Below are 26,221 nucleotides of genomic sequence, written 5' to 3'. Positions count from 1 at the left end.
TCATTGGTTTTTCGACAGCATAAATGCTTAATTTAGCAACAAACAAGTCAGGTGACAGCGAAAGTGTCGTCGAAAGGCAGGCGAAATGAATACTAATAATAATAGTGCGTCTTGAACTGTCCTACAGATCAGACGTTTTTTCGGTTGCTTGTGGACTGGTCTTTGACTGCCTATAGCTTCAAAGTTTGTGTTTTGTCAGTGTGTCTTTTAAAGACTACCTGAAAGTTTCTCAAGACTACCTACTTTTGAATTTAACATTTGTTTTAACTTTTTCCGTATCACCTGAAATGGCTGGACGGAAAAAGAAACCTCGCATCGCTGCGGGGAGGAAAAGAGAGGCATCTCTTTCTGACACATCGAGTGTCTGTAGTAACAATCCTTTTGATATTTTGCCTGAGCAAGAAGCTGGTGAAATGGAAGTTATTAATAATGAAACTATACAAAATATAAAATCTTTAAAAAAGGAGAAAGTTCCACCTATTGTGGCAACTATTTCTTCTGAATTTAATATATTCAAAAAGGAACTTTCAACGTTTGTTTCTGACGTTAAAGTTACCTATCAGATTGGCCGTAGAGGTGAATGCCGCTTATTAGCCGACTCAGTAAAGGGTCGTGATCGTCTTGTTCAGTATTTAACTGACAAGATGTACAAATTTTTTACATACGACACCAAGAACGCCAAGCCGTTCAAGGTTGTCTTGAAAGGTCTCACCAACGATCAAACCGTTGATGAGATCAAACTTACTTTAACAGAATTACTTGGCATAGCCCCTACCCAAGTGATTCTAATGAAACAAAAATCATGAGGCGAAAACAGTCAGAGAACTGAATTTCTCTTGTTAATTATTTAATTCATTTTAACCGCAATGAGGTTAACAACTTAAAATTTTTTGAAAAGGCACATGCTTTGTATAATGTGCGTGTAAAGTGGGAAATTTATAGGAAGTATGGCGGAGGTGAAAAGCATATCACCCAATGCCGTACTTGCCAACGTAATGGCCATGGTTCCAAACTCTGTAACATGGACCAAAAATGTCTTAATTGTGGAGACTCTTCTCACAAAAAGGACACATGTCCTGTGAAGGAGAGTAAAGATTTTCGCTGTGCGAATTGTAACGGCAACCATATGTCAAATTTTTATCAATGCCCAGTCCGTTTAGCAATTGTTAAGGCAAGGCAAGGTAAACACAATTCAAAACAAACTTCAAAACAAAATTCTCCAAGCGTACCAGTGACGCATAGTTTACCTACTCCTTTGCATGCCCGTTTAACATATGCACAGGTTACAGGTAGTTCGAACATTATACCGCCTAGTGTTGGTAGTTCGAAAATGACCGCTAATATGGGTAAGCAAAACACGCTAGAAAATAATTGTACACCTATTACCCCAGCTAATATTGCTACCGAAAATATTTTTTCTAATGTCAACTGCCTGGGGCCTATTACGGCAGGTAAACTTTCTTTTTTGCAACAGGCAATGTTCGATCTTATGAACGCCATGTTGCAGGCAAAATCAATGTTTGAAGCCATTCAAAAAGGCACAAATTTTACTATTAAAATTGTTTCTAATTTAAAATTTAGCAATGATTTTGAATAAAACAATTAAAATATTAAATTGGAATGCTCGCTCATTGAAGGCCAATGAGAATGAGCTTTTTAATTTTTTAACAGTAAATAATGTGCATATTGCAATTATTACTGAAACATTTTTGAAACCTAGCATAAAATTAAAATATGATCCCAATTACGTGGTTCATAGATATGATAGGATTCAGGGTTCCGGCGGTGGAGTTGCAATTGTTATTCATCGCCGAATCAAACATCGTGCTCTTCCCCATCTTGAGACGAAAGTTATTGAAACTTTGGGAATTGAAGTTCAAACTGAACTTGGGATTTTATTCATTGCCGCAGCTTATTTACCATTTCAATGCACACGCGAGCTCAAAAATTATTTTAAAGGTGATTTACAAAAACTCACCAGAAATCGTTCGAAATTTTTCATAATCGGCGATTTTAACGCTAAACATCGTTCATGGAATAATTCTCAAAGTAATTCCAATGGCAAAATTTTCTTCAATGATTGTTCTTCAGGATACTATTCTATTTTGTCTCCGAATAGTCCTACATGCTTTTCTTCTGTAAGAAACCCTTCAACAATTGATTTGGTGCTAACAGATCAAAGTCAGGTATGTAGTGATTTGATCACACATGCTGACTTTGATTCTGACCATCTTCCAATAACTTTTTCTTTATCACATGAATCAGTTTTAAACCCTATGAGCTCTGTTTTTAATTATAACAAGGCTAATTGGGAAAGATATGAGTTTTGTATTGAGAGAAATTTCAATAATGAGCTTGATTTGCAAAACGAAGTGAATATTGATTCCGCTTTGGAAGCATTAAAATGTGCAATTGTTGATGCCAGGAATTATTCTGTTCCAAAGGCTCAAGTGAAATTTGATTCATCAATAATTGACGAAAATCTTCATTTTCTAATTCGTTTGAAAAATGTCCGCAGACGTCAATATCAACGTTCTCGTGACCCTGTTTTTAAAACTATTTATAAAGATTTACAGAAAGAGATTAAACATAGATTTACTCTTCTGAGAAATCAAAGTTTTGAGACTAAAGTTGAAAAATTGAAACCATATTCAAAACCATTTTGGAAGCTGTCGAAGATTCTTAAGAAACCTTCAAAGCCTATTCCAGTTTTAAAATATGGTGAACGTTTTCTTGTATCCAATGAACAAAAGGCTCAAAGACTTGCTCAGCAGTTTGAGAGTGTTCATAACTCAAATTTGAATTTTGTGAGTCCAATTGAAAATGAAGTCACACGTCAATTTGATTTAATTTCTTCCCAGAATTTTTTACCTGCAGAAATAATTGAAACTAACTTGAATGAGATTAAATCAATTATTAAAAATTTCAAAAATATGAAGGCACCTGGTGACGATGGAATCTTTAATATACTAATCAAACATCTCCCTGAGAGCACAATGGAATTTTTAGTGAAAATTTTCAATTGCTGCTTCAAAATTGCATATTTTCCCAAGTTATGGAAAAATGCAAAAAATACTCCAATTTTAAAACCGGATAAGAACCCAGCAGAAGTTTCAAGTTATCGACCAATCAGTTTGCTTTCTTCAATAAGTAAACTGTTTGAGAGAATTATTCTTAACAGAATGATGTCACACATCAACGAAAATTCAATTTTGGCAAATGAACAGTTTGGATTTCGCCATGGGCATTCCACAACTCATCAATTGCTCCGAGTTACTAATATGATACGAGCTAACAAATCTGAAGGTTATTTCACTGGAGCTGCTCTTTTAGATATAGAAAAAGCATTCGACAGTGTTTGGCATAAAGGTTTGATTGCGAAATTGCGAACTTTTAATTTTCCAATTTTCCTAATTCAAATTTTAAAAAATTATCTTACTGACCGAACTCTGCAGGTTGTCTATCAGAATTCCAAATCTGATAGATTTCCTGTCAGAGCAGGTGTACCTCAAGGTTCAGTCTTGGGTCCAGTCCTGTACAACATATTCACTTCAGATCTTCCTGATTCGCCTCCAGAATGCACAAAGTCATTGTTCTGCGATGACACAAGCATTTCCGTAAAAGGAAAAAGTCTTCGTGTCATATGCAGTCGATTGCAGAAAAGTTTAGATATTTTTTCTTCCTACTTGCAAAAGTGGAAAATCTCTCCCAATGCTTCTAAAACTCAAATGATAATTTTTCCGCATAAGCCTAGAGCTTCTTTCCTCAAGCCAAACAATAATCACGTTGTCAAGATGAATGGGGTTATTTTAAGTTGGTCCGACAAGGTTAAGTACTTGGGACTAATTTATGATAAAAAACTTATTTTCAAAGAGCACTTTGAGAGTATACAAGCCAAGTGCATCAAATATACGATCTCATTAACAGGAATTCTCAACTTTGTTTAAAGAACAAACTTTTGATTTACAAACAAATTTTTAGACCAGCAATGCTTTATGCTGTACCGATCTGGTCAAGTTGCTGTTCAACAAGGAAGAAAACGCTCCAAAGGATTCAGAATAAAATTCTGAAAATGATTTTGAAGCGTCCTCCTTGGTTTGGTACACTCGAATTACATAGACTTACTGGTGTTGAACCATTAGAAGCTATGTCAAATAAAATTATTAACAATTTTCGACAAAAATCGTTGCAATCCTCAATTGCTACGTAAGCTCTCTTTATAGCCAATAAGTTAACAATTAAGTTAGTTGTAAGTTTACTTCCTCTTTTCTGACAAGTAGGTTTAAATCCCTACGAATGATAAGTCCAAATTGCGAAAGCAAACAAATCCTAACAATTAAAATTACAAATTTCTAACAGTGTTGAGAAGTCACCATTTGTGATTGGACACACATACTCATTATTTACTAATATCTATCAAATACTTAAGCTACTAACAAATCCCCCCCATTATAAAAAAAATACTAATAATAATAAAGTGTTTTTTTTTTCAACATTTATTTGAGTGCAAGTTACAAACGTCATAACTTGCACACAAACTTTAATCAAAGATATTTCTTTTTTTTTTCGTCTCGGTGTTATTTATTTTTTGCCACCCCCTTTACTAACTTTGATAACCTCGGACATAAAAAAAATTCGAAATTTGTATCAGCCTTATTAGGTAGGTTGAATTCTAGAAATTTGTCGCAAGGTTTGATTCTTAGTGGAGCGTCACCCTCGAAAACCACGTTGGTATGCACCAACAAAGGTTTCCTGCATGGGTCTCAGTCTGTGGAACAAAAATTTTGCACACGATATGGAAAAAACTTATACCCCAGTAGTTGCTACAGTCCAGGTGGCATGATGGATGGCACCATACAGCTGTTCGCTACCGACTTTGAAAAGCTCGGCGGGAGCTCGGCTTTTCCATCATTCTTAAAATCCATCCTGCTCCTTCCGACACCTCTGTCTTCTTCACCATTCAACAGCACACTAAGATATTGTTTACAACGACTGGTCAGTAGGGTGAGACAAAAAATAAATGTTAGCTCCCATGCACTTTTCGTGTTCCTTATGGATCCCATAACAACTGTGTAACTTTTCAGATCGATCGGTGAAACGCCCGATTTGCGCCCGATTTTTAAAGTTTCCATACGATTTTATATGGGAAAATTCACTTTTTCAATACTTATTCTCTAGAAATTCCCAGTTGGGTCCTAAAAATATATCGATACATGATATTTGTAGGAAATTTTCCTGGGAAAAACTCTTCTGAAGACCGTAAGGCGCTACGATGCTTGTAGAAACAGCTATTCACCCCAAATTGATTGAAGGTCTGACGGACGGCTCACAATTGAAATTTTCCAGCAACACTGTTACAGCATGCTGCTATCTGAATCTTAGTCGATAAGATACCTGGTTTTTTCGTCACATCTCGTCTTGATGCTTGTAATCTGTTATCTTCCTGTCCATTGCTGACACCACAACAGTTCCGGTTTTCTACCACGTCTCGGGGCATCAGTAAACGTTTACTCTTCACTATACTTCCGTAATGCAGGATGAACGGCTCCGACACTCACACCTTTCACGTTTGGCTGGTGCCCATTTTGTGCACAATTCCTTTTCTTTGGTCAAGGGAAAGGCCACACAGTCTGCACAAAATGCTAAGAAACTGACAACACAGACTAACAAACATAACACTTTGTACAAATTGAACAACCGCTGCCGTGTTCGCGCTGCATCTTGTTTGTCGACATCAGCGCTAGCGTACGTGCATGTGTCAAATTGGGGATCACAAAATATGTGTGAGATTTCCTGACGACACTCCAGACGGTGCCTCGCGCGATGATTGTTATTCGATTGGAAATTTGTGACAATTGAGCTAGGTTCCAGTGTATCTCTGTCTTAAGCCTGTAGTACACTCTTTGACTAAGCGTCAAATATTTGTCACTTTTTGACAGATAAAAATTTGGTCAAAGATAATTATTTGTCACTCTCCAATTTTTACGTGGGGCAAACAACAACCATGATCTTTACGAACTAGTTTCATTTTTGTCATATGACTTACATTTTAAGTTTTAGTAAAGCGGGCAATGTATGTAGTTTGCGAGGATGCGAAAATAAACGGGAATAGAAGGTGTGACTTTTAGGCTTAGAAAAAATTTTCCTCGTCCAGACGGGACACGAACCCGCAATCTCCGTTGTCTCCGGCAAGGTGTTTTGGCCAATAAAACTACTGGGAAAGGTATAACTAGTTCTAAATCAAAGAGCTGGCGAAGAGCAACTCAACTTAAGAGCTGGCGAAGACCGCAACTAGGTCTTGTTTCGAGGTTCTCTGATCGGACTGAATTTTGCAGGATTTGTTTATCTATATAATAGTACAATGGTGATTTTCACAACAGTTTTTCTCTTGCCAACAGACCTAGGATAAAAGTCCAAATAATACGTTTTGTAGTGCAACTCAAGAGCTTTCGTTTGATGTATTCAAAAAATGTGCCGTTATAAAGATGCGTGAGAAAATCCCATTTTTCTATAACATGTTTTTGACCATCATTTGGAACCCATTGTGCGGAAAGCGTAACTCCGTTTTGTGTCGTTATTCTTTATGCACTAATGCAATAGTTTGCAGAATTTGAGGTTTTTGGAAAAGGGGTTAGTGGGGTACACAGGCTCTTCAAAATATTGTATTTAGAAACTGCTCAAATCGTAGAATAATTACTCTTGGTTTATTCCCAAAGTTACACGATGATATGAGAGGTTATTTTTTGAGCTAACAGAAGTAGAATGAATGCCAACAAAGCCATGCTTTTTGTTGGGGTTTTTTTTAAATATGTCCTTTGAATAATTATATGATAAAGAGGTCGGTTGCAGTTTAAAACCAAATAAACTTTATATTTCATCATCTTTACTTTAATTCTGAATAATCATCATCTAACCACTCATCGAGCATAATAGTAATTGCACTCAATGCATTTTCCAAGAGTGCATTTTTCCTGCAGCTCTGGTATCCGCAAAAAAACCTTATGGAAATCAATGTTCAAGAATTGATTGAATTATTACCAACCAATATTCATGATGTTCTTGTACGTTCTTCAATGCTTCATCTTTACTAACTTGTATCAGCTCAAGTTTAGTTTGCCTATATAACGTAGAAAAGCGGGCGAATAACGATTTTATTTGTTCTATCGACAAATACATGTTCGGTTTGAATTACTCAACTCCTGTAAAAGGGTGTACTTTTGATCTCATTCCTATATGAGCATCTTCCAGTTAAAATTTTTCCTCGTTTTTCTCCAACATGTTTCAGAAAAAATATGGATGATGAAATATAGAGTTTATTTGGTTTAAAACTACATTCGAATCTTTGATAAACACATTAAAATAAAAGCTCAACAAAAAGTATCGCGTGGCTTTGTTGACATTCATTCATTCCCTTGTTGGCTTTAAAAATAACCTCTCATTCCATCATGTAACTTCGAAAGTAAGCCGAGCGTAATTATTCTACGATTTGAGCAGTTTCTAAACACAAGATTTTGAAGAGCCTGTTTACCCCACTAACCCCTTTTCGAAAAACCTCAAATTCTGCAAACTATTGCATTAGTGCATAAACAACCATAACCTGAAAACTATAGCCCAATGGAAGAACAACGACACAAAACGGAGTTTCATTTCTCGCACAATAGGTTCCAAATGATGGTCAACAACATGTTATAGAAAAATTTGATTTTCTCACGCATCCTTATAACGGCGCATTTTTTGAATATATCAAATGAAAGCTCTTGAGTTGCACTACAAAACGTATTATTTGGATTTTTATCCTGTTTTTGGCCATCGCACCTCCTGGATAGCTGCGACTTTCACATTCACCTGCCGCAGTTTAGTTCGTATAGAGTACTTACATTACAAATACAGAATTTCCAATAATCGTTATCCTTTTTCGATCGCCTTGGTCAGGGGTTCCTAGACCTTTTCAAGCCAAATTATCTAGCGGATCACCTACATTTTTTTATTGATGAGAAAATTGATGCAAAAATCTATGTTGGTTAGCAAATTTTGATAATTGTAAATCAAGGTTCCACTGCGACCTGTCAGCTTCTGGTAAACGGACGGCGTTTCTCAGACGTAATCGATGGACTGTCCTTTCAAGACACAAACGTCGAAGGGAACCTTATAATGATTCTGGTGGCCATGCATTAGAAACAACATTTCGAGGTTGAACGGTGAAGAAAAAAGAGTTGTCGACAGAAACAGAAAAGATATTGAGAAAGGTGGACAAGCTGTGGTCTGTCAGGCATGGACAGCCTTCTGAAAAGTACTGTCTTTCCGACACTCATTGCATTGCACAGCTCTTCCTGCTCCCCATACGTTCGGCATACCTAGTCAACACCAAATCGTATATAAATGAATGAAAATTTTCGTAAATATATTTCAGCGAAGTCGAAATCGTATGCAGTGCTAATTACTTACTTTTACTCTACTCTGTTGGCTAACGGACCGTTCACCGATCTAGGGTCGAAAGAATTTAGGATGTCCAGCTTCTTCTGTCTTGGGCAGCCGTTCTCCAGTCTCCTCGTACACCAGTAGATCGTGCATCTTCTTCCACTGCGCACATCCACCGCGTGCGAGGCCGACCACGGAGTCGACGGCCTCTTCCTGGTTCTCTACTGAAGATAGTTTTTGCGGCTCTCTCGTCAGACATTCTGGCCACATGTCCAGCCCACTGAAGCCTGCCCCGCTATATTAACTTCACTGTATCAGCATGTTTGTAAATCTGGTACAACTCGTGGTTCATGCGTCTGCGCCACACTCCATCTTCTAGTTTACCGCCAAGCATCGATCGCAGAACTTTACGCTTAAAAACTCCGAGCACTCGTCGAATGCTAATTATTATGCGCAGATATTGATATTTATGCGTATATCATGCCGGAATCAGACTGATTTACGATTTTGGGCCTAGAATTGTAAGACAGTATGAAATAAATCACTTTCAGTCGGATATAATCTTACATCGATACGTATATCAATAAATTCCGTACTATTATTTCTTTGTACGTATATTGCCTCCAAAACAGTACGTATATGCTATTGCTGCGAATTTGTGTGAATCGGAACACGAATATACGTATGAAACTGTTGACTGGGTACAGCCCGACAGCCACTGACGTGACGGCAGCGCACACATGCAATGCCAAACGGGTTGTTTTTTTTTTTATCTCTTTATGTTTGTTGATTCTTCCAAGCTATCACTAATGACAGCCTTTACAGCGCGACATCCTTCGGCACAAATCTGAGCGGGCTGTCAGGTGATTGTGACCGGTGCGAAACTTGTTTTTTCTCTCGTGAGATATAAAACCAACTAAGGGAAATATATATAACAGTTTGCTTCATATTCATCATGGCATGAGCATAACGAAAAGGAAAAACGAAGGAGTTTGAGTCCAATATCATCGATGACAGCCGCAGCCGATCCACAGGCTGTCAACAGCGCAGGCTCAACCAACAGTGTAAACCTTATCTGTATGTGAGCTCTCATGAATAGTTTATTATTGAGGCTGTTACAGAAAAAGAGAGCCCAACCGTCAGTATAATGTCGTACCGCGGTACTTTTCCGAAGCCTGAGCTTGGATTAGAGCAAAAATTAAAATGCCACAAACAGCTGAGAAGAACTACATCCCTGCCGATTATTTTAAAGTCGGGAGTTGCCGCAATTAGAACCTTTTACAGAAAATTCATTGATTCGAAAATGCAGGTGCTCAACGGTTGATTTTTATTTTTATCAAAAACGCCGGGGAGCACGAATTGGAAACTTCTGGCCTAGGTTCATGTTCAAATACAGTAGGTTTCCGTTTTTGGCAACAAAATTTTAAATTTCAGTTGCCAAAACTGGAACTGTGCCAAAAAAGGAAACCTTTTTTGTCATCAATAAATTCAATTTGAGACTTCTAAATTATTATGAAAATAAATTATTTATATGATTACGTACGTACGTACAGTACAGTAATAACTAATTTCAAATTTGTCGTCACTTTTATTCTCTTGCAGCGCTTGTACAACAGTATCTGTCACGTCAAACTCTCTGTTCCATTTTAAAGCAAATGAGTGTAAAAGACGGCTGGGTTCAAATTGCCAGACCTGTTATATACGACAGTGCGTTGTTTACGTTGTTGACGTTGTGGAGTCAAATACACGTTAAATTTAAGTTTCCCATAAATAAGAGAAATTTCACCCATATATGAAAAAGTTGCACGATTTTTTATTGAGTAAAATTTTTACCCATTTGATGAGTAACAGCTACCAATTAGTTTTTTGATAAATTTTTAATTGATTTTCAAAACTTGAATTTTGCGCTTTGTGAAATATCACTCTAGGGGAACTGCATTTAATCACGCTTGCTTTATTTGAAATAAATTATGAAAAACATATACTTTGCGTGTAAACAAACATAAAAAAAGAAGACAAAAGACCTCGTGGAGGAATTCCAACAACGATGGAGATTGTTAAAGAAGGTTAATCGAACAGAAATGGGTACTTATCGCGTAAGGTTTTCTCTCCAAATACTCTGGTGTTCGTCAAGATCAATGTTATACATTTAAAAATATGTGTTTTTACAAGTTAACTTAAAATGAAATAAGTTATGTTTCCGATAATATCCGGTTGAACGGCTTATATTACGTAAAAGTGCTAATATTTTGGATTATATTGGTGAAGAAAAAACCTTCCGGATTATTACGGTCTCGTGTTTTATCGCTCTCTAAAAATAATCAAGAAATAATTTTATTTTCGCTTCTGGGATAGTTGTAGCCATGGTTATAAGAATGAAACTTCGTCAAACGATGGAAAAGTGTACCGAAAAGTCATTTAATGATAAATTAAAGTATTTGGATGAATTTTGAGCCAAACATGACTTAATTTAGGATTTTTTATAAGAACGGGCATATATCACTTTTAGGTGGGTTACTCTATGCAAAAATATGCCCAGATCCACTCATAAGTTTTTGTTATCACCAGGGCCGGATTTGGGCGTTGGGGGGCCCGGGGCAGATTTTTTCGTGGGGCCTGTTTTTGTTGACCTACGCCTTCACAACCGCTAGAAGGTGACGAGCAAAAAAGAAAGGTCTTCACTTCGTTTAGGAGGGGAGGGGGGCTCGAATCGAGAGGCCCGGAGCATTTGCTCCCTTGGTCCCCCCTCAAATCCGGGCCTGGTTATCACTATATGATACGTTTTCAGTGCAAAAAAATATTATAATAATTATGATCAGGTTTGATGTTCTAAGTGTTCCACTGTGCGGCATATTAATAGTGTTGGTAGTTATGCTCGTTAGAAACCATCAGGCGTAAGATGTTTTCAGTTTCAGTTGAATCAGTTTCAACCTAGAACGGGTGTCAAAATTTGGTCAGTTTGTTGTGTAAATCATTGTATACTATGTACTATAAAATGTTGCCAAAAACGGAACCCTTTGTGCCAAAATCGGAGTGTGCCAAAAACGGAGCATGCCAAAAACGGAACATGCCAAAAACGGAAACCTACTGTAATGCAAATTCGGTATACTACCTTACTAGGACTGCGATACCTAGTCTCGTGACGGGGGTGCCGTCTCATGTTGTTTTCGCGGTGTAGCTACACTCGGACTACACTTTTGACACCGTAAATGTTTTATTTCACTTTCCGGACTACACTTTTTCTGTCTCTGACTACACTTTTTCTGTCCCGGACTACACCCGAAAAAAGCAGAGTGTACTGTAGGGAGTTACCAACTGGTTCTCGTTCCACGTGGTAAAGTGCCAGGTAAATTGTTTTTCAGCACAATTGTGAGATGGACGTATGAAATGGAAACGAGACAAAATAACGATGGCGATAATGGCCGAAACAAAACAAATTGACAGCTATCCCTAATATTACGCATACCAATGCAACTACACTGAAAATGTTTTGTCCGGAAAAGTGTAGCTACACCGCGAAAACGAATTCGACATCAGATGTAGCTGACTAGGTACCGCATTTCATGGATTTCATGGGTTTCTCCTAGAAAGGTATAGCAATCACTTTTTTTTTATGAATATCAGGTAGCTAATTTCTAGTTTTTTTTTGGCTAATACCTTGATGGCTTTGGATTTTCTATTCTTGACTGATTTTTTTATTCTAAATTATTTTGAACTAAATCTAAAATTGTTTCAGCAGGTTTGATCCATCTTGATTATCACATTTCATTTTATATCTTCCACACATCATTTTTGTGTAAAACAATGAAATGATGACAGCAAAATAAGAGAGTTTTGTATCATTCTAGGCTTAAAGGGCCAGTAAGCAAGAAAATTGTTATCTCTTACTCAAAAGGGCATAGAATACATAGAATTCTTTTTTTTTTTGTAACGCAAATTCTAGTGCAGACAAAATAATTCAAAATATAGCTCACGTTAGCCGCATGACGCTTTTTTGAATTGGAAAAATCGAATATTCTTCAAGTTTTTTGCTCTCGAGACTACAATTAGACAAACCTGAGTTTTATTTTTTTTTATTTTCTGCAGATTTTTATATTATTTTGAGCCAAATGTGGAATCAATTTACCATGTTTCAAAATATGTTTCCTACAAGTAAATTCATTCTCGTGTTTTAAACTGTTTTTTGTTTTAAAATCATAGATCAGCGGCTCTCGACCTAAGGTTATGAGAAAGCCTGCAGGGAGTATGCCAAAAAAAAATTCTTTATAATAAATTCCGTTGCAATGTCTGAAACAGCAAATTTTCCCGACATTCCCGAATAAAGTGCTGATACTAGACACCTTTATTCCCATGGAAAACAACGACGGCCGTATGGCTGAAAAATGAATTAACGATATCAAAAAAAGAGTAGCGATAAAGTTTTTTTTTTTCTTAGTAACTAAAGGTGGCAAAGACAATGTCAAGAAAAAGCTAGAAAAAGAGGTAGAAGAAAAATCGCAAAAGAAAGTTTTTTCTCTCCGGTTTTTCAGTAGAGTTAGGTAGAATTTATTCTGGGCGGTCGTTACTTTCTACATTACAATTCCGTGGCAAAAAACTTAAGCTTTAAACCCGACTTTGGGAAGTCGTTTCACTTTGTTAACCGTTGAAAGAGACATCAAATTTTCGATTTCGATTTTTTTTAAGGTATCATCTCAAAAAAAGTCTTGAACAAAAATCATCTTTCTGGGACTAAACTGGGACTTTTTTTTCGCCACGGACTTTTTTTCGCTTTAAAACTCCAAATGCCGAAGTTCGATTGAGCTGAAATTGCGGATACGGACTTTTGTCGAGAAGACGAAGCTTTTGAGCCCTACCGCAAAATGTATACGCCCTTTTAGAAAATAACTTATGGGTCTAGAAAAACGCTCTTCTTTTGGTATTATTGAGCTGAGTTTGGGATCATTTTCAAGCGTTATAAAATTCAGAATAAATTCTAATACGTTTCAGTTAACTGATCCTGATCTTGGGGCACTCATTGACCTCCCATATTGTGGTCCCCTAACAGAGTTATCTTTCCACAATCAGCGTCTAAATAAATAAGGTTGAGGTAAAGCGAAATAATAGATTTTTTTTACCTCCGTGATTTAAATATTTAATCAAATTCTTAGCTGTGAGCGTATGTTAGGAAACCATTCAAATAACTTCTATAATTGTCATTTTAATTGCAGAACCTATTTCTTGGAAATTTTGTTTTCTTCGGTCAATGGAATCTAAAGTAATAATGTATTTGGTTCCGGCTTCCGTATTTCCTAATTATTAGCTTTGGCGCTCAACGAAATTTCGGGTTTGAGTTTAGAGGCATTTTTTATGAAGAAATCATTACTTCTTTGTTGCTGCTTCACCTTGTTCTATATTGAAGTAACGAAGAACATTTTTTTTGTTCAGCTTTTTGGACACATTTTGGACTTATGGGTATTCATGATGGTTTCTTTTCTTGCCAAATTATAACTCATTTAATTTCTTTGTTAGTGACTCAGTAGATCCGACCTAAAATAGATAACAACATTTTATTCTGATTCTCTTACTCCAAATAATTAAAAAAGAACATAAGATAAAAGGATGAACCCAAACTTGTTAGAAATTATACCGGAAACCAAGAAAAAGCAATCTTAGATATTTTTTTCGTTTCCTTTAATTAAGTCTCATTTTTCCTCTGACCGAAGCTCTGTGTTTTGAGCTTAAAAAAATAATAAGGAAGCATCCATAAGCTCTGGGGACTTTCCCAAATTTATACAAAGCATCTTTTTCTCATCGTTTGATCGTTACTACTGAAACAAAATCCCCTCACTATTGCGGGAATAAAGCGCAGAAAGCAAAAAAATCCGTCTCACGATAATCCCCGTCCCTTGGCAATATACAACTTTATAACATATCATATTAACAGCACGAGAGTTACTACGCTGTTAAGACTATAGCTTTTTATTTCAAGGTGATTTCATCAAAACTATATCCGTCCCCGGCAGCTGAAGGGGCATTTAATGTGTCGGATAAAAAGTATGATTTCCCACTTCCGAGAAGGTTACGGCTAGCCGGAATAAAACGATGCTTATACAGACGATAAATCACAATATATTAACCTCCTCGACACAGGAAAAGCCTTGTGACCATACAAACACGTGTTAATAGTATTATCCGTTTTTTGTTCTTCTTTTTATCCTCTACTGCGTAGATTCCTGAGCTGCTGCGGCGTTATCCCCCGACGGACCACGCCGACTTCCCCCTACCGCTGGATATGGTTTATTTCTGTCAGCCCGAAGGATGCGTCAGTGTTGGCCCCCGTAGGACCGGTACGGCCGTACGCGATGCCACCTCCTTCGTGTTTATGCTGACCGACAAGGATTCGGGCAAAACGCGGTACGGCATTTGCGTGAACTTCTACCGACCGATGGAAAAGTACGTGCCGGGAGTCAGCGGCGCAGGGAATCCCTCAGGCAGCCGGAAGGGACGCAATTCCACCTTCCGGCGGGAATCCTGGCGGAAGAGTATGGAGAAGAGTTCCGATTCCGCCTTCTCAAGGTGAGTCGGTTTTTGTTTTCACTTTCTTTCTGGATGTTTTTTCGTAACGATTCCGCTTTTTTTAGTGACTATAGGAGTAGCAACGTGGGCCCGAGCGATTCATCGGATCGAGACTGTCCGAGTCGGAGAGATTCGGATCCTCCCAACAATTCCTATTACGGAGGTTCGCAACAGCAGACGCGACTCGGTGTGACGGGGCCCTCCGGAGCGGACTCGGAGTCGGGTGGAAGTCACTCGCCATCGCCACGTGCCTCTCGGAAGCGATCGAAAATCCGTAGTCATTCGCTGACCTCGCTGTGCATCCTTTCGCACCATCCGTTTCTGTCGACCTTTCGGGAGTGTTTGTTTATTTTGAAGAAGTTGATAGATGCCTGCAACGATGCTTCCAGCCCCAAGCGGGTTGGAGCCTCGCGTCAGAGTGGCCGCGATAGCGTTTGGAATGTGCTCACTAGTCAGGTTACGGATTCCACGCCGTCGATTGTGCTGCACGATGTTAAGGAGATTGAAACGTGGATTTTAAGGTTGCTCTCAGCACCGGTTCCGGTGCCGGGCTCAACTCGAGTTGAGGTTTGTAATTCTCTTCCAGGATCTATCGTTGCAAATATTGATATTTTTTATCACTTTAATACAGGTGGAAGTGCTGTCCCCGATCATCCATCAACCGTTGGTGTTTTCCCTCCCGGATCACACTCGGTTTTCATTCGTGGACTTTCCGCTTCACCTTCCGCTGGAGCTGCTCGGAGTCGAAACGTGCCTCAAGGTGCTGACGCTGATTCTGCTTGAGCACAAAATAATAATCCAGTCACGGGACTACAACGCCCTCTCGATGTCGGTGATGGCTTTGGTTAATCTCATCTACCCATTGGAGTACATGTTTCCCGTGATTCCGCTTCTACCGACCTGCATGGGAAGTGCCGAGCAGCTACTGCTAGCACCGACTCCATTCATCATTGGACTTCCAGCAACTTTTCTACTATATAAGAAAAATTTCCGGTGAGTTCGTGCTCAAGTATGCACAAAAAACATGTTTCTTACTCCAAGCTTTGCCACCAGACTTCCGGATGACATTTGGCTGGTAGATCTTGACTCCAATCGGTTGACCCCGGCATCAGGGGATGCTGAGCAAGTGCCGCCTCTGCCAGAACCGGAAGGGACCATTCTAAAAAACCATTTAAAACAGGTAAGCTGTGGTGGCTTCAGCCACCACCTCGAGCTATCGTGATTACCGGCGCGCACTCAAGCTGCACACCACCGATCATCTGCAGCGCACCGCTATCCGCTTCCCCTAAAACTATCTACTAACTAACTAACTAACTTTCTAACAATTTGTTTTCTTATATCCTTCCTTTCTTTCTTTCTTTCTTATCCTTAAATAACAATCTTCATCCATTTCAACGCCATTCAATCTTACATCTGCTTTTCGTTTCGTTGGATACGATAATCTCTTCTATGATCACCGCAAACAAAAAATAAAACAAACAAAACGCGCACACACAACAATTATCACGCGATTCGTGTGCACGAACGCACGCACGCACGCAGGCTATGCAACTGATGGATCAGGCAGGAGTTGGTGTAAATATCGCATTCGTACTTTTGTAGTTTTAGTGCTGGTAGCGATTTGGAGTTTTTTTTTTGGTTTCGATTTTGGTTTTCAGAGTAGAAAACCGTAGCTTTCGATTTCGTAGGTAATAAGGCTCAGTGTGTACCTGAAAAGAGAAGAGATCGGGATAAAAACTATTACAGAGTTTTTTTCAGACGGAAGAATACTCCTCTATTCCGTTTACGTGTAAAACTGCGCCATCTAGACGTGACGTTTTTTTTTTTTGTAAGATTAAAAAAAAACAGAATATATACCGTCATTCCAGTATTATGGGCCAGTCTACACTTTGTATTGGTTTCTAACATATTTCAATAACTTTCAATAGTCAAATTTAAGTTTAGTGAACGTGAATAACGTTTCCCAAACTTAAATTTGACTATTACAAGTTATTGAAATATGTTAGAAACCAGTACAAAGTGTAGACTGGCCCATTATACTGGGATGACTGAAGTATGGCTTAGAAACGAAACTTTAGAATTTTAATATTGATTATGGAGAGCTACTTGAAATTCAAGCTAATTTAAACCAACAATTGAAATCCAACCGAAAGCTGGAGTCCAATCTGAATTCAATTCAATACTAACCAATTCCAATTAAAATTCAATCCAAATCTTATAGTTTAATTCATGTTTAATTAAAATGCAATCCAAATTCAATACGAATTTATTCAAAAATTTAATAAAAATCCAAATACAATCCAAATACAATCTAATTCCAATCCAAATCAAGTCAAAATCCATTCCAAATCCATTTCAAAATCTTTTCGAATTCTTTCCAAACAGTTTGATACAAATTCTGTTTAAACTGAGTTCGTTTCGCAAACATGAGTTATACTACGAAGAAGGCAAACAAAAACATAAATATCAACTGATAATGAATGTGAAGAAATCCCTTTTCAATTTTTTAAATAACCTAAAAAAAATATTAAAAATAAATTTCTTTTCGGTTTAAAGGTAACTAGATACAAAAAAAAATAAAAAATAAATTAAACTTTCAATAAATTTAAAGTTCCATTCCATACGAAGTGACCACGGAAAAGAATAAACTTGGACACGACCATCACGGATTTGGCTCAAAGCTGGGGGAATTATTCATCTAGTTTCATTATGAAAAAATCCCAATTTTGGTGTCGATTGGAATACCCCCCGATCTGTGGGACCCCCCTCTTTGTGACAAAGTCAGGCAATTTTTGTTCAAAATTCCTTTTCTTTTTCTTACAATTCATAGATGTAGGACGTCCGCAAAATACTGATAGATGATTTTTAAAGATTTTTACAAAAATGGTCTTAAATTTCGTAATCAGTTTTTCGTAAAAATGCTCTATCTCGAGATTGGCTCATATTAGCACGGGGTGATAAGTGTTTCTTATGTAAAATTTTCCGAGAAACACGATGAAATCTTCAAATTTAAAATAAACTCAGCTACATTTTCCGAAAAATGCAAATTTAGTTTTAAAATAGAAAAATAAACTATCTGGCAACACTCCCGGTCAAAAATAATATTTTTTTCTGGATTCCTTAGTTTATTTTCTTCAAAATTCACTCATTACTATTTTTCGGGTGTCTTACGGCTATAAACTAAAAAATAAATTAATTACGAAATTTACAACTATTTTCGTAAAAATGTTATATCTCGAGATTGGCTTATATTACCTCGGAATGATAGTTGTTTCATACGTGAAATTTTCCAAGAAACACGATGAAATTATCAAATTTAAAATAAAAATGGCTGAATTCGCCGAAAAATGTAAATTTAGTTTTCAAATACGAAAATAATCTATCTGGCAACACTTCCAGTCAAAAAATGTATTTTTTTCTGATTCCTTGGTTTATTTTCTTTAAAAATCATCTATCAGTATTTTGGAACGTCCTACATCCATGAATTGTAAGAAAAAGAAAAACGGAATTTTGAACAAAAATTGCCTGACTTAGTCACAAAGAGGGGGTACCACAGATCGGGGGTATTCCAATCAACACCAAAATTGGGATTTTTTCATAGTGAAACTAGATGAATAATTCCCCTAGCTTTGAGCCAAATCCGTAATGGTCGTGTCCAAGTGGCATGTACACTTCGTATGGAATGACCCAGTTTCAAACCCCCAATAAAAACGGAATTGAATCTAAAAAATCATAACACTTCACCATGATCTGGGAGTGCTTTTTATCTCTTATGTATCATTGAATTTTCATAATGTTTAACTTATTTTTGATTCGTTAAGGTTATTTATGTTGTTCTGCTTTCTTCGTCGGTCCTATGAGTATTTTTATATTTCATTTATGTCACTTTTTTATCGTTTTTGCCTCTATTTTTGCTCGTCACTGATTTTTGCCACCGTTGACGTCATCTGTTTCGTCATTTTTGTCACCATGTTTTCCTGTCATTTTACCCTTCTTCTTTTTATTGTGATATATTCCTTCCTCTTTGTCGTTCGTTTTGCCTATTTCTACTGTAATTTTGTCGCAACATTTTTAGTTCATATTTTCCAGTGTTTCTATCAATTCTTACACGCAAAAGTTGAAGTCTTGTACAATCATTGTGTCTTCCCGATTCGCACAAATGTTGCACAGAAACCGCACAATAAATGTGTGAAACCCATAACGCAACAGTTGTACTGCGAATACATTGACATAGAATGAAATAAGAATATGTATCATATACCGACACTTTATTTCTCGCGTCGAGTGTATTAGTATTCTCTCGCTCGTAGAATTTCCATAGACACGTCACCTACAATTTGCAGGTTGCTCTTTCGCTTCTCTTTCGGTTCGGATTGCGACGCGCAAGGCGATATCTCGTTGCTTCACGAAATGAGTGTGACACCCCTGCTGTACATACTTGATACCAGTGTTGTTAGTCTCTCACTCTTACTGTCGGTGCGTGCTCGCTGCTATTCAGAGGAATGCATGAAGAAGAAAAAGTATCTCGAAAGCGTGTGTGCAAAAGACTTGAAAAGCGTAGCATATGTCTCGTCCTCAAGCAGAAAGGAGGAGAATGGTTTTGCTTCTCGCTCGTTTTGCAATGCTGCTGTTGAAACTGTTTAGGTGTAGTAGTTTGGAGCTGCCAAATACATTGGAGAAACGCTAGAGCAATAATTGCGTTATGCCCAACACGCAATCATTGTACTGGTTCCGAATTACATCAACAATTGCGCTAAAAACGCACAATTTTGTACTGGTTTCGCACCATCCAACTTTTGCGTGTACATCATTCTAATTGTGAGTTTGCTCGAAATTTCGGTTTGAAAGTTTGTGAAAAGTGTTTCAGCTTTTCTTTATCATATCTATTGTATTTTTTGTTCAATTTGCTTGCACTAATGCCATCATTTTTCCGTCATTTTTGGTTCGTTTATATTATATTTTTTCTAATGTTTATCATTAAATTTTTGTCATTTTTGACACTATTTTTGAATCGTATTTGTTGTTGTTGCTCTCTTGTTTTGTTTTTCGGTTGTATGAGCTCTTTTGTTTTAATTCTTTTTTTCATCATTTCTGTCTTTTTTTTACTTTTGCCTTTAGTTTGCTCGTCATTTGTTGCATTGGTCATTTTGCTTCTCTCATTTTTTGTCGTGATATCTCTTCTCCTCTTTGTCCTTATTTTCTCGTATTTCGGTTGTAATTTTGTCACCATTTTACAATCATCTTTGTTAGTAATTGATAAAAATTCTGTCTTATCTTTTTTCCTTCGCTCTAGCGTTTTTAAGGCAATTTTTGATAGATTTTATTCATATTGTTTAAGTGTGATTCAGCTCAAAAATTTCTTTTGGAGGGAAGTCAACATTTTTCTTAATTTTACTCTAAGTTTGTTCACTTTTCGTCATTTCTTTATCATATCTATTTTTTCTCTTCATATATGTTGTTTTGTGCCATTTTTTCTCTTTTTGTCGGCATTTTCTCCGTGATTTTGTTCCCTTCTGTATCGTAAATTTTGTCGTATTTTGTTGTTATTTCTTCTCTTTTTGATCGTCACCTTTTCTTCGTCCCTGTCGTATTTTCGTTATCATTTTGAAATAGCTGATATTTTTGTTTTATTACGGACATATTTTAATTTCCTCACATTTTGAATTTTTTACATTTTCCATTTACATTACTGTTTTTTTTTTTTTTTGACAGTTTCTATACTCTTTTTCCCTTTTTCATAATTCAAAATTTTACTGTGTTTTTATGTCCCCATGTTTTCATCTTTCTAAATGGTGTTTTTTGCTATCGGTTTTCTTCATTTTTGTAGAGATTTCTTTCTGTGTTTTGCCATCATTCCTGTTCGTTCTCATATCTGTTCTCAATTTTTATCTTCGCTTTTATTATAATTATTGTCGTCATTTTGATGACAATTTTTGCTGTGATCATTTTTACGGTTTTTTTATTCGTTCTTGTTATTATTTTCATCGAACGTGGTCTGGTATTTCCATGATCATTTTTGTGGTAATTTCATTCAAAATTATAACTTTTAGATTATCATATTTTCCAATCAATTTTTTTTCTTACTTTCATTATTGCCTTCCTTTTGCCGTTATTCATTTGTATTCTTGTTGTAATTTTGTCATCTTCTTCTCGTAATTGTCTCGTTCTTTATTTCTCTCATTTTTGTCATAATTCTTGTCGTTAATTGATTCATAGTTTTTGTAATTTTTGTCATCAATCGAGGAAAACATTTTCTGGAAAATTTGTTTTTTTTTTTGTGATATACCTGTGAGTAATTATTCAAATAATCCTTTTTTTATGGTATTGTTATTTTCGGTCATTTGTTATATTTTTAACATTTTTGTTCAGTTTTTTTAAATTATTTTTTCATTGCCACCACAACTTTTGTCATATTTTTTACGCCGTGTTTTGACATTGTTTTTCCTATGCGATTGAAGGTTTTTGTAATAATTTTCCACATTTTTACACTAAGTTCGATGTTTCCAAACAATTCCGTTTTAATTAAAAATGAAGCTGGGAATGTATTTCTTATTAATCCACACTTTATCGACCAAATAGTTAATACCATTATTATAATGACTCTTATAGACATTGGTGATTTATGGTAATCGCTGTAATCGTTTCCATTCACGCTAGAAGAAAATTATGGAAACAGTTAAAACAGAAATTAAACTCTGCAAACATTGAAGCAAAATTGTAATTACGGGTCTGAATAGTGAAAAATTCAACATTAATCTCCAAACGATCATCAACTATAACATAACTAAGTAATAAGAAAAAATAATAAAAACGGTGGATAGTGAACCGTCACATTAGATAAAAGCCTGTTCGATTACAGCCGCTAGATACTCTAGCACCAACGCGTATAATTTCTATTCCGCAGCACGATCAATTCGACCTACCCAAACCCAGCACAAGAGTCTTTCCTTTAACTCTGCCTCCTTTGCTACGACCAGACAATATAACTCACAAATTCGATTGGACGGGACAGTGATATGACGATAAACTACAACGTAGACGGGGCGACGTAGGTGATAGAATGAAAACGAACGAACGAATGAACGAAAAAAGGATAAACTGCGCTGCACATCGTTCGCAGGTATACATTCGTTGTTGCCTGGAGCATGCTGTGTCCGAAGAAACTGATGCTTGTACGAAATAAACTAGTTCTAAGTTAATTGTTTCATACCACGATGCTGAATTTTCGTACCTTACAAATTATGAAATGTGCAGTTCCACATTCATTTCAAGCGATACAAAAAGGCGCTAAAAATCCTTAAAACTGAATTGTTTTTCATCAAATGCGTTTATATTTCGATTTTTAGGCTAGTTTGAATTATTTAAATTGAAATTTGTTTGTTGTTGTCGTTTGGTAATTGAGGTAAAAGAAATATACTGCCAGAAATAACAAGAAAATGAGAATCATCTCACGTCATAGGCATATTTACAAATCGCAACGAGCAGAAAAATAACATGCTTGTTGGGTGTCATTATGGTGACAACTTCAATGGCACTTCTTAGCGCCCCGTAATAATGTATTTGAAGTAGTTAATATTACCACTTCACAAAACACTGCAGATAGGAAACGGCAAAAAAAAATGTTTCGTTTCCTCTTCCAATCTGTCATCTACGAGGCTCCTCCCTCACTGAGAGTTTGCTTATTTAACATTTTATCATCGTGAGTCGTCTTTGCTTCGATTGCATCATTGCGGGCACACGCTGGGTTATTTATAATCAAATTGACTATGAATTTCAATCGCTCTACTAGGAAAAACTGTAGTGACCCACCTGCTTGCACTTGAGGCAGTTAATTTTACCCGCGTACGGGTAGACACACCTTGTCCACGAAACAAGTCTGATTGGGTGTAAGTTTTTACACTCTTGTCGTGCGACACTAAAGGCAATTGCTTGCAAACCAGTATTTTTACCGGCTGAAGACCGGAATTCTTCAAACGGCCGGTTCCAGCCTTCGATATCCCTTATGCAAACTGTGATATACATGGAGTATTCCAGCATAGAAAGCTTACATGTAACAATCTCATTTGCCTGACACCGAAACACGCGCTTCATTTGATCAAACTTCAGTAATTAGAGTAATTTTTTGTCTATCCAACGAGATATTAATGACCAAAATGCGTTCAGTGGTAACAAATTTATAAGCATTTGAAATCTGTCATTCTGCCGTTGCACTGCATTTTCGATTTTTTGCCTTTTGACAGTGCGGGGTTGAAATTAATCCTTTCTCACTCAGGCGCGTTTTTGTTGGAGCAACTGGAACTAATGGAAGTTAAGGTCTATATTTGAAGTGAGTCAAGTTTTACAGAGTCATTATTAGCTTGCGAAAGGGTACAATTGCTGCAAGGAGGGGCCATTAAATAGTCAACTGCTTTAAAAACGTTTCAACTGTAAATAAAAAAGCCAACAGAAGAATTTTAACAATATCTGAGAGCTTCAGCAGCTGGACTACTGGTTAAACCTTGGACGAAAAAGAAGAAATAATTTGGCTTTTTGATGTTCCTGCAAGTGCTGGGAAGTTAAGTGAAGAGAGGTCAGAACCAGACTCATCGGACAACACCTCGTAAAGATCAGGGAAACCAGTTTGGTAGCAGCGGTCTTCTTGAGCATTTCTGTCAAACTGAATTTGGAGTGCTCTTCTAAAGACCGCCTGACACTGTCCTGGTGCTATTTGTACACGGGGCAAGCGGACAGCTCATGTGGAGTCTGCCCACAATAGAGGCAGTTTTCAGCATCTTTATCATAAATGTTATCGGCATGTTGCTCTCCGCATTTGCCACAACGTGCTTTATTACCGCAGCACCCACCATGGCCCAACTGCTTGCACTTGAGGCAGTTAATTACCCCCGGCATTAACAAGCGTACGGGTAGACGCACCTTGTTCACGGAACGAGTCTGAAATGCAATTGCTTGCAAACCAGTATTTTTACCGGCTGAAGACCGAAATTCCTCAAACGGCCGGTTCCAGACTTCGATATCCGATCGAAACTGGTATATACATGGAGTATTCCAACATAGAAAGCTTACATGAAGCAATTTCATTTGCTTGACACCAAAACACGCGGTTCATTTGAGCAAACTTCGGTAATTTCTGATTGATGTCTTTGATAACTTTTTTCTTTGCTTTGAGTTTTCTCTTCATGATTGACCACTGTTTCTCAATAGGGCGGAACTGGGGGCAATTGAGTAAGTTAAAGTCTTTCACAACAAACTGAACCGCTTTCTTTGCATACCATTCTCTAACGACTTTACTGTGATGACAGCCTGCCAAAATATGACGGGATGGTTGTGAAATTAAATGAACGGCAAAATTCGTTTTTGGATACTCTTTTTGGTACAGTTCTGACGATTTGTAACGAAAACATTCGATTTTCTACCACAGCTGCAAATCATAAAATTTCGTGCAACTTTGGCGGCAAAAACAAATTTAAATTTGGCTGGAACATCTCCTAAGCCGTTGCCAAGTTAAATTTTTGACCTGGGACTTGCCCAAAGTTAGCCTTGACATAGCCGATGACGGCCGTCAGAAGATACCCGTCCAATTTGGTCAGCATATGGTCGTGAAGCTTCCAAGCACGGATTTTTGCCACAGCAGCGCTAAATTTTCTAGCCAAATCACGGTCCGACAGATTGGGAATCCCCTTGATGGTCTTTACAATTTTACCACGCAGTTTCCGGTCGACAGTTCCACTCCGATGACTGACTTGAGGCCTCCGAATTGTCGTCAATGTTTCCTTTTACCATTTGATAACGCGCCAAACAATATTTCTGGTCATTTCCAGCTGTCTAGCTAGCCTAGATGTAGACCTCAATGATTTTTTCTAATAGCTGTGCACAGTTCTTCCACTTTCTTCGGATTTCCCGTTGATTGTTAACAAAATACAGTCGTTTTGCGGAATGTCAAAAATTCTCGGCACGTGTACGCCAAGAACTTCCGACAGATTAAAAGGAGCGTCATAACATAACCAAAAGTTTGTTCCAATCCTAAATGGATGCAAGCTTTAACGTCTTTACTTTGAGCCGAAAAAAGACAACCCACAGTCCCATAGATCCTGCCGGGTATACACACGACAGATCAGCTCATGTGGGGCTTCTTTCTAGACTCTTAGATCCTTATATCAGAGAGGATCAGACGGGCAATGTCAATCTAGCAAAATAGATGTCCCAGCGCACTTGATCACCAAAACGTATGCTGCAGCGGGCAGCTACGAACGCTTACCCAAAGCTGTGATGCCATCGAGTGTTTGACACAAAATATTTCTGGAAGATGATAACCAGAGAGGAACTTTCCATCACCTAACCAAAAAATAGGAGCTGGGAACTCAAGTAACGACAAAATCCCTGAACGGTTAAATACATCGACAAAGACAGAACGAAAAAATCGATGCATTTAAATAAAAACAACTTAAAACGGAAAAATATAGAAAGAGAAAAATCTACCAGAAATAAGGTTTAGAAATGGTTAAGTTAAGGATCTAAAAAATAAAAGCAAATTTAGACGCCTAAAAACATGATATCCTGCAAAAAACGGGCAAAAGTTGTTGATGCTTCATTCTAACAAAAGTTACCTAAACCAATAAACCTGAAATGTAATTCATTGCCAACCCAATAATAAAAAAGGGTGGACATTTAAAAAAAAATCTGCACGACTGAATCTAGTTTAAAATTTTTGGCAGAGATCCTATAAACACTTCAACCCTGAAACAAGTTTAATCATGGACATAATCAGGAATAAAGTTTCAAATAAATCATCAACTGCTAAATGCTCGAACGAACGAAAATAGTTTGACCGATTGAAACAAAAATGGAAATGATGAATTAATAAATTACTATTTGTGAAGATGCCCTAAATTGAAAGACTCGAAATTAGCCTGAATCCTCAGCATTATACAAATATTCAAAAAAAAAAAATGGTGTTACGAATCAAAAACACTATAGAAGGACAAAAAGAGAAAACAAAACAAACCAGACAAACTTTGAGGTTTTATCGACGAAAGTTTAAAATGACTACACAAATATCTTAGAAAAGAAGGTTTTAATTTTTAGATAGTTTCTGTAGAGCGTTTTGGTTAATTTTTGTAGATTTGTAATCACTCAGTATAGAATAAGTCAGTACTAAAAAAAATTGAGTAAAAATATGACTGCTTCTTCGACACAATGTTGAATATAACAACGAATCATCAATCGTTTTTAAAAAAATAGCACACACATT

At 37.0% G+C, this 26,221-nt stretch overlaps 1 protein-coding gene across 13 annotated transcripts in view; it reads left to right on the top strand.

Annotated features, from left to right (window-relative positions):
• Nucleotides 1–26,221, top strand: part of LOC129718856 (MAP kinase-activating death domain protein) — an 88,082-nt gene that overhangs the window by 23,507 nt on the left and 38,354 nt on the right. For 9 of the 13 annotated variants that reach the window (XM_055670012.1, XM_055670015.1, XM_055670014.1 and 6 more), the window contains exons 3-7: nt 14,627–14,973; nt 15,039–15,540; nt 15,605–15,966; nt 16,027–16,153; nt 16,516–16,548. In XM_055670012.1, the coding sequence (XP_055525987.1) occupies nt 14,627–14,973; nt 15,039–15,540; nt 15,605–15,966; nt 16,027–16,153; nt 16,516–16,548 (1,371 nt within the window). The remainder of the gene's footprint in view (nt 1–14,626; nt 14,974–15,038; nt 15,541–15,604; nt 15,967–16,026; nt 16,154–16,515; nt 16,549–26,221) is intronic. The other 4 variants (XM_055670018.1, XM_055670020.1, XM_055670011.1 and 1 more) reach the window with 2 other exon arrangements.

Source organism: Wyeomyia smithii, chromosome 1, assembly GCF_029784165.1.
Source record: "Wyeomyia smithii strain HCP4-BCI-WySm-NY-G18 chromosome 1, ASM2978416v1, whole genome shotgun sequence".
Lineage (NCBI taxonomy): Eukaryota > Metazoa > Arthropoda > Insecta > Diptera > Culicidae > Wyeomyia > Wyeomyia smithii.
This window is presented reverse-complemented; position numbering and strand designations above follow the sequence as displayed.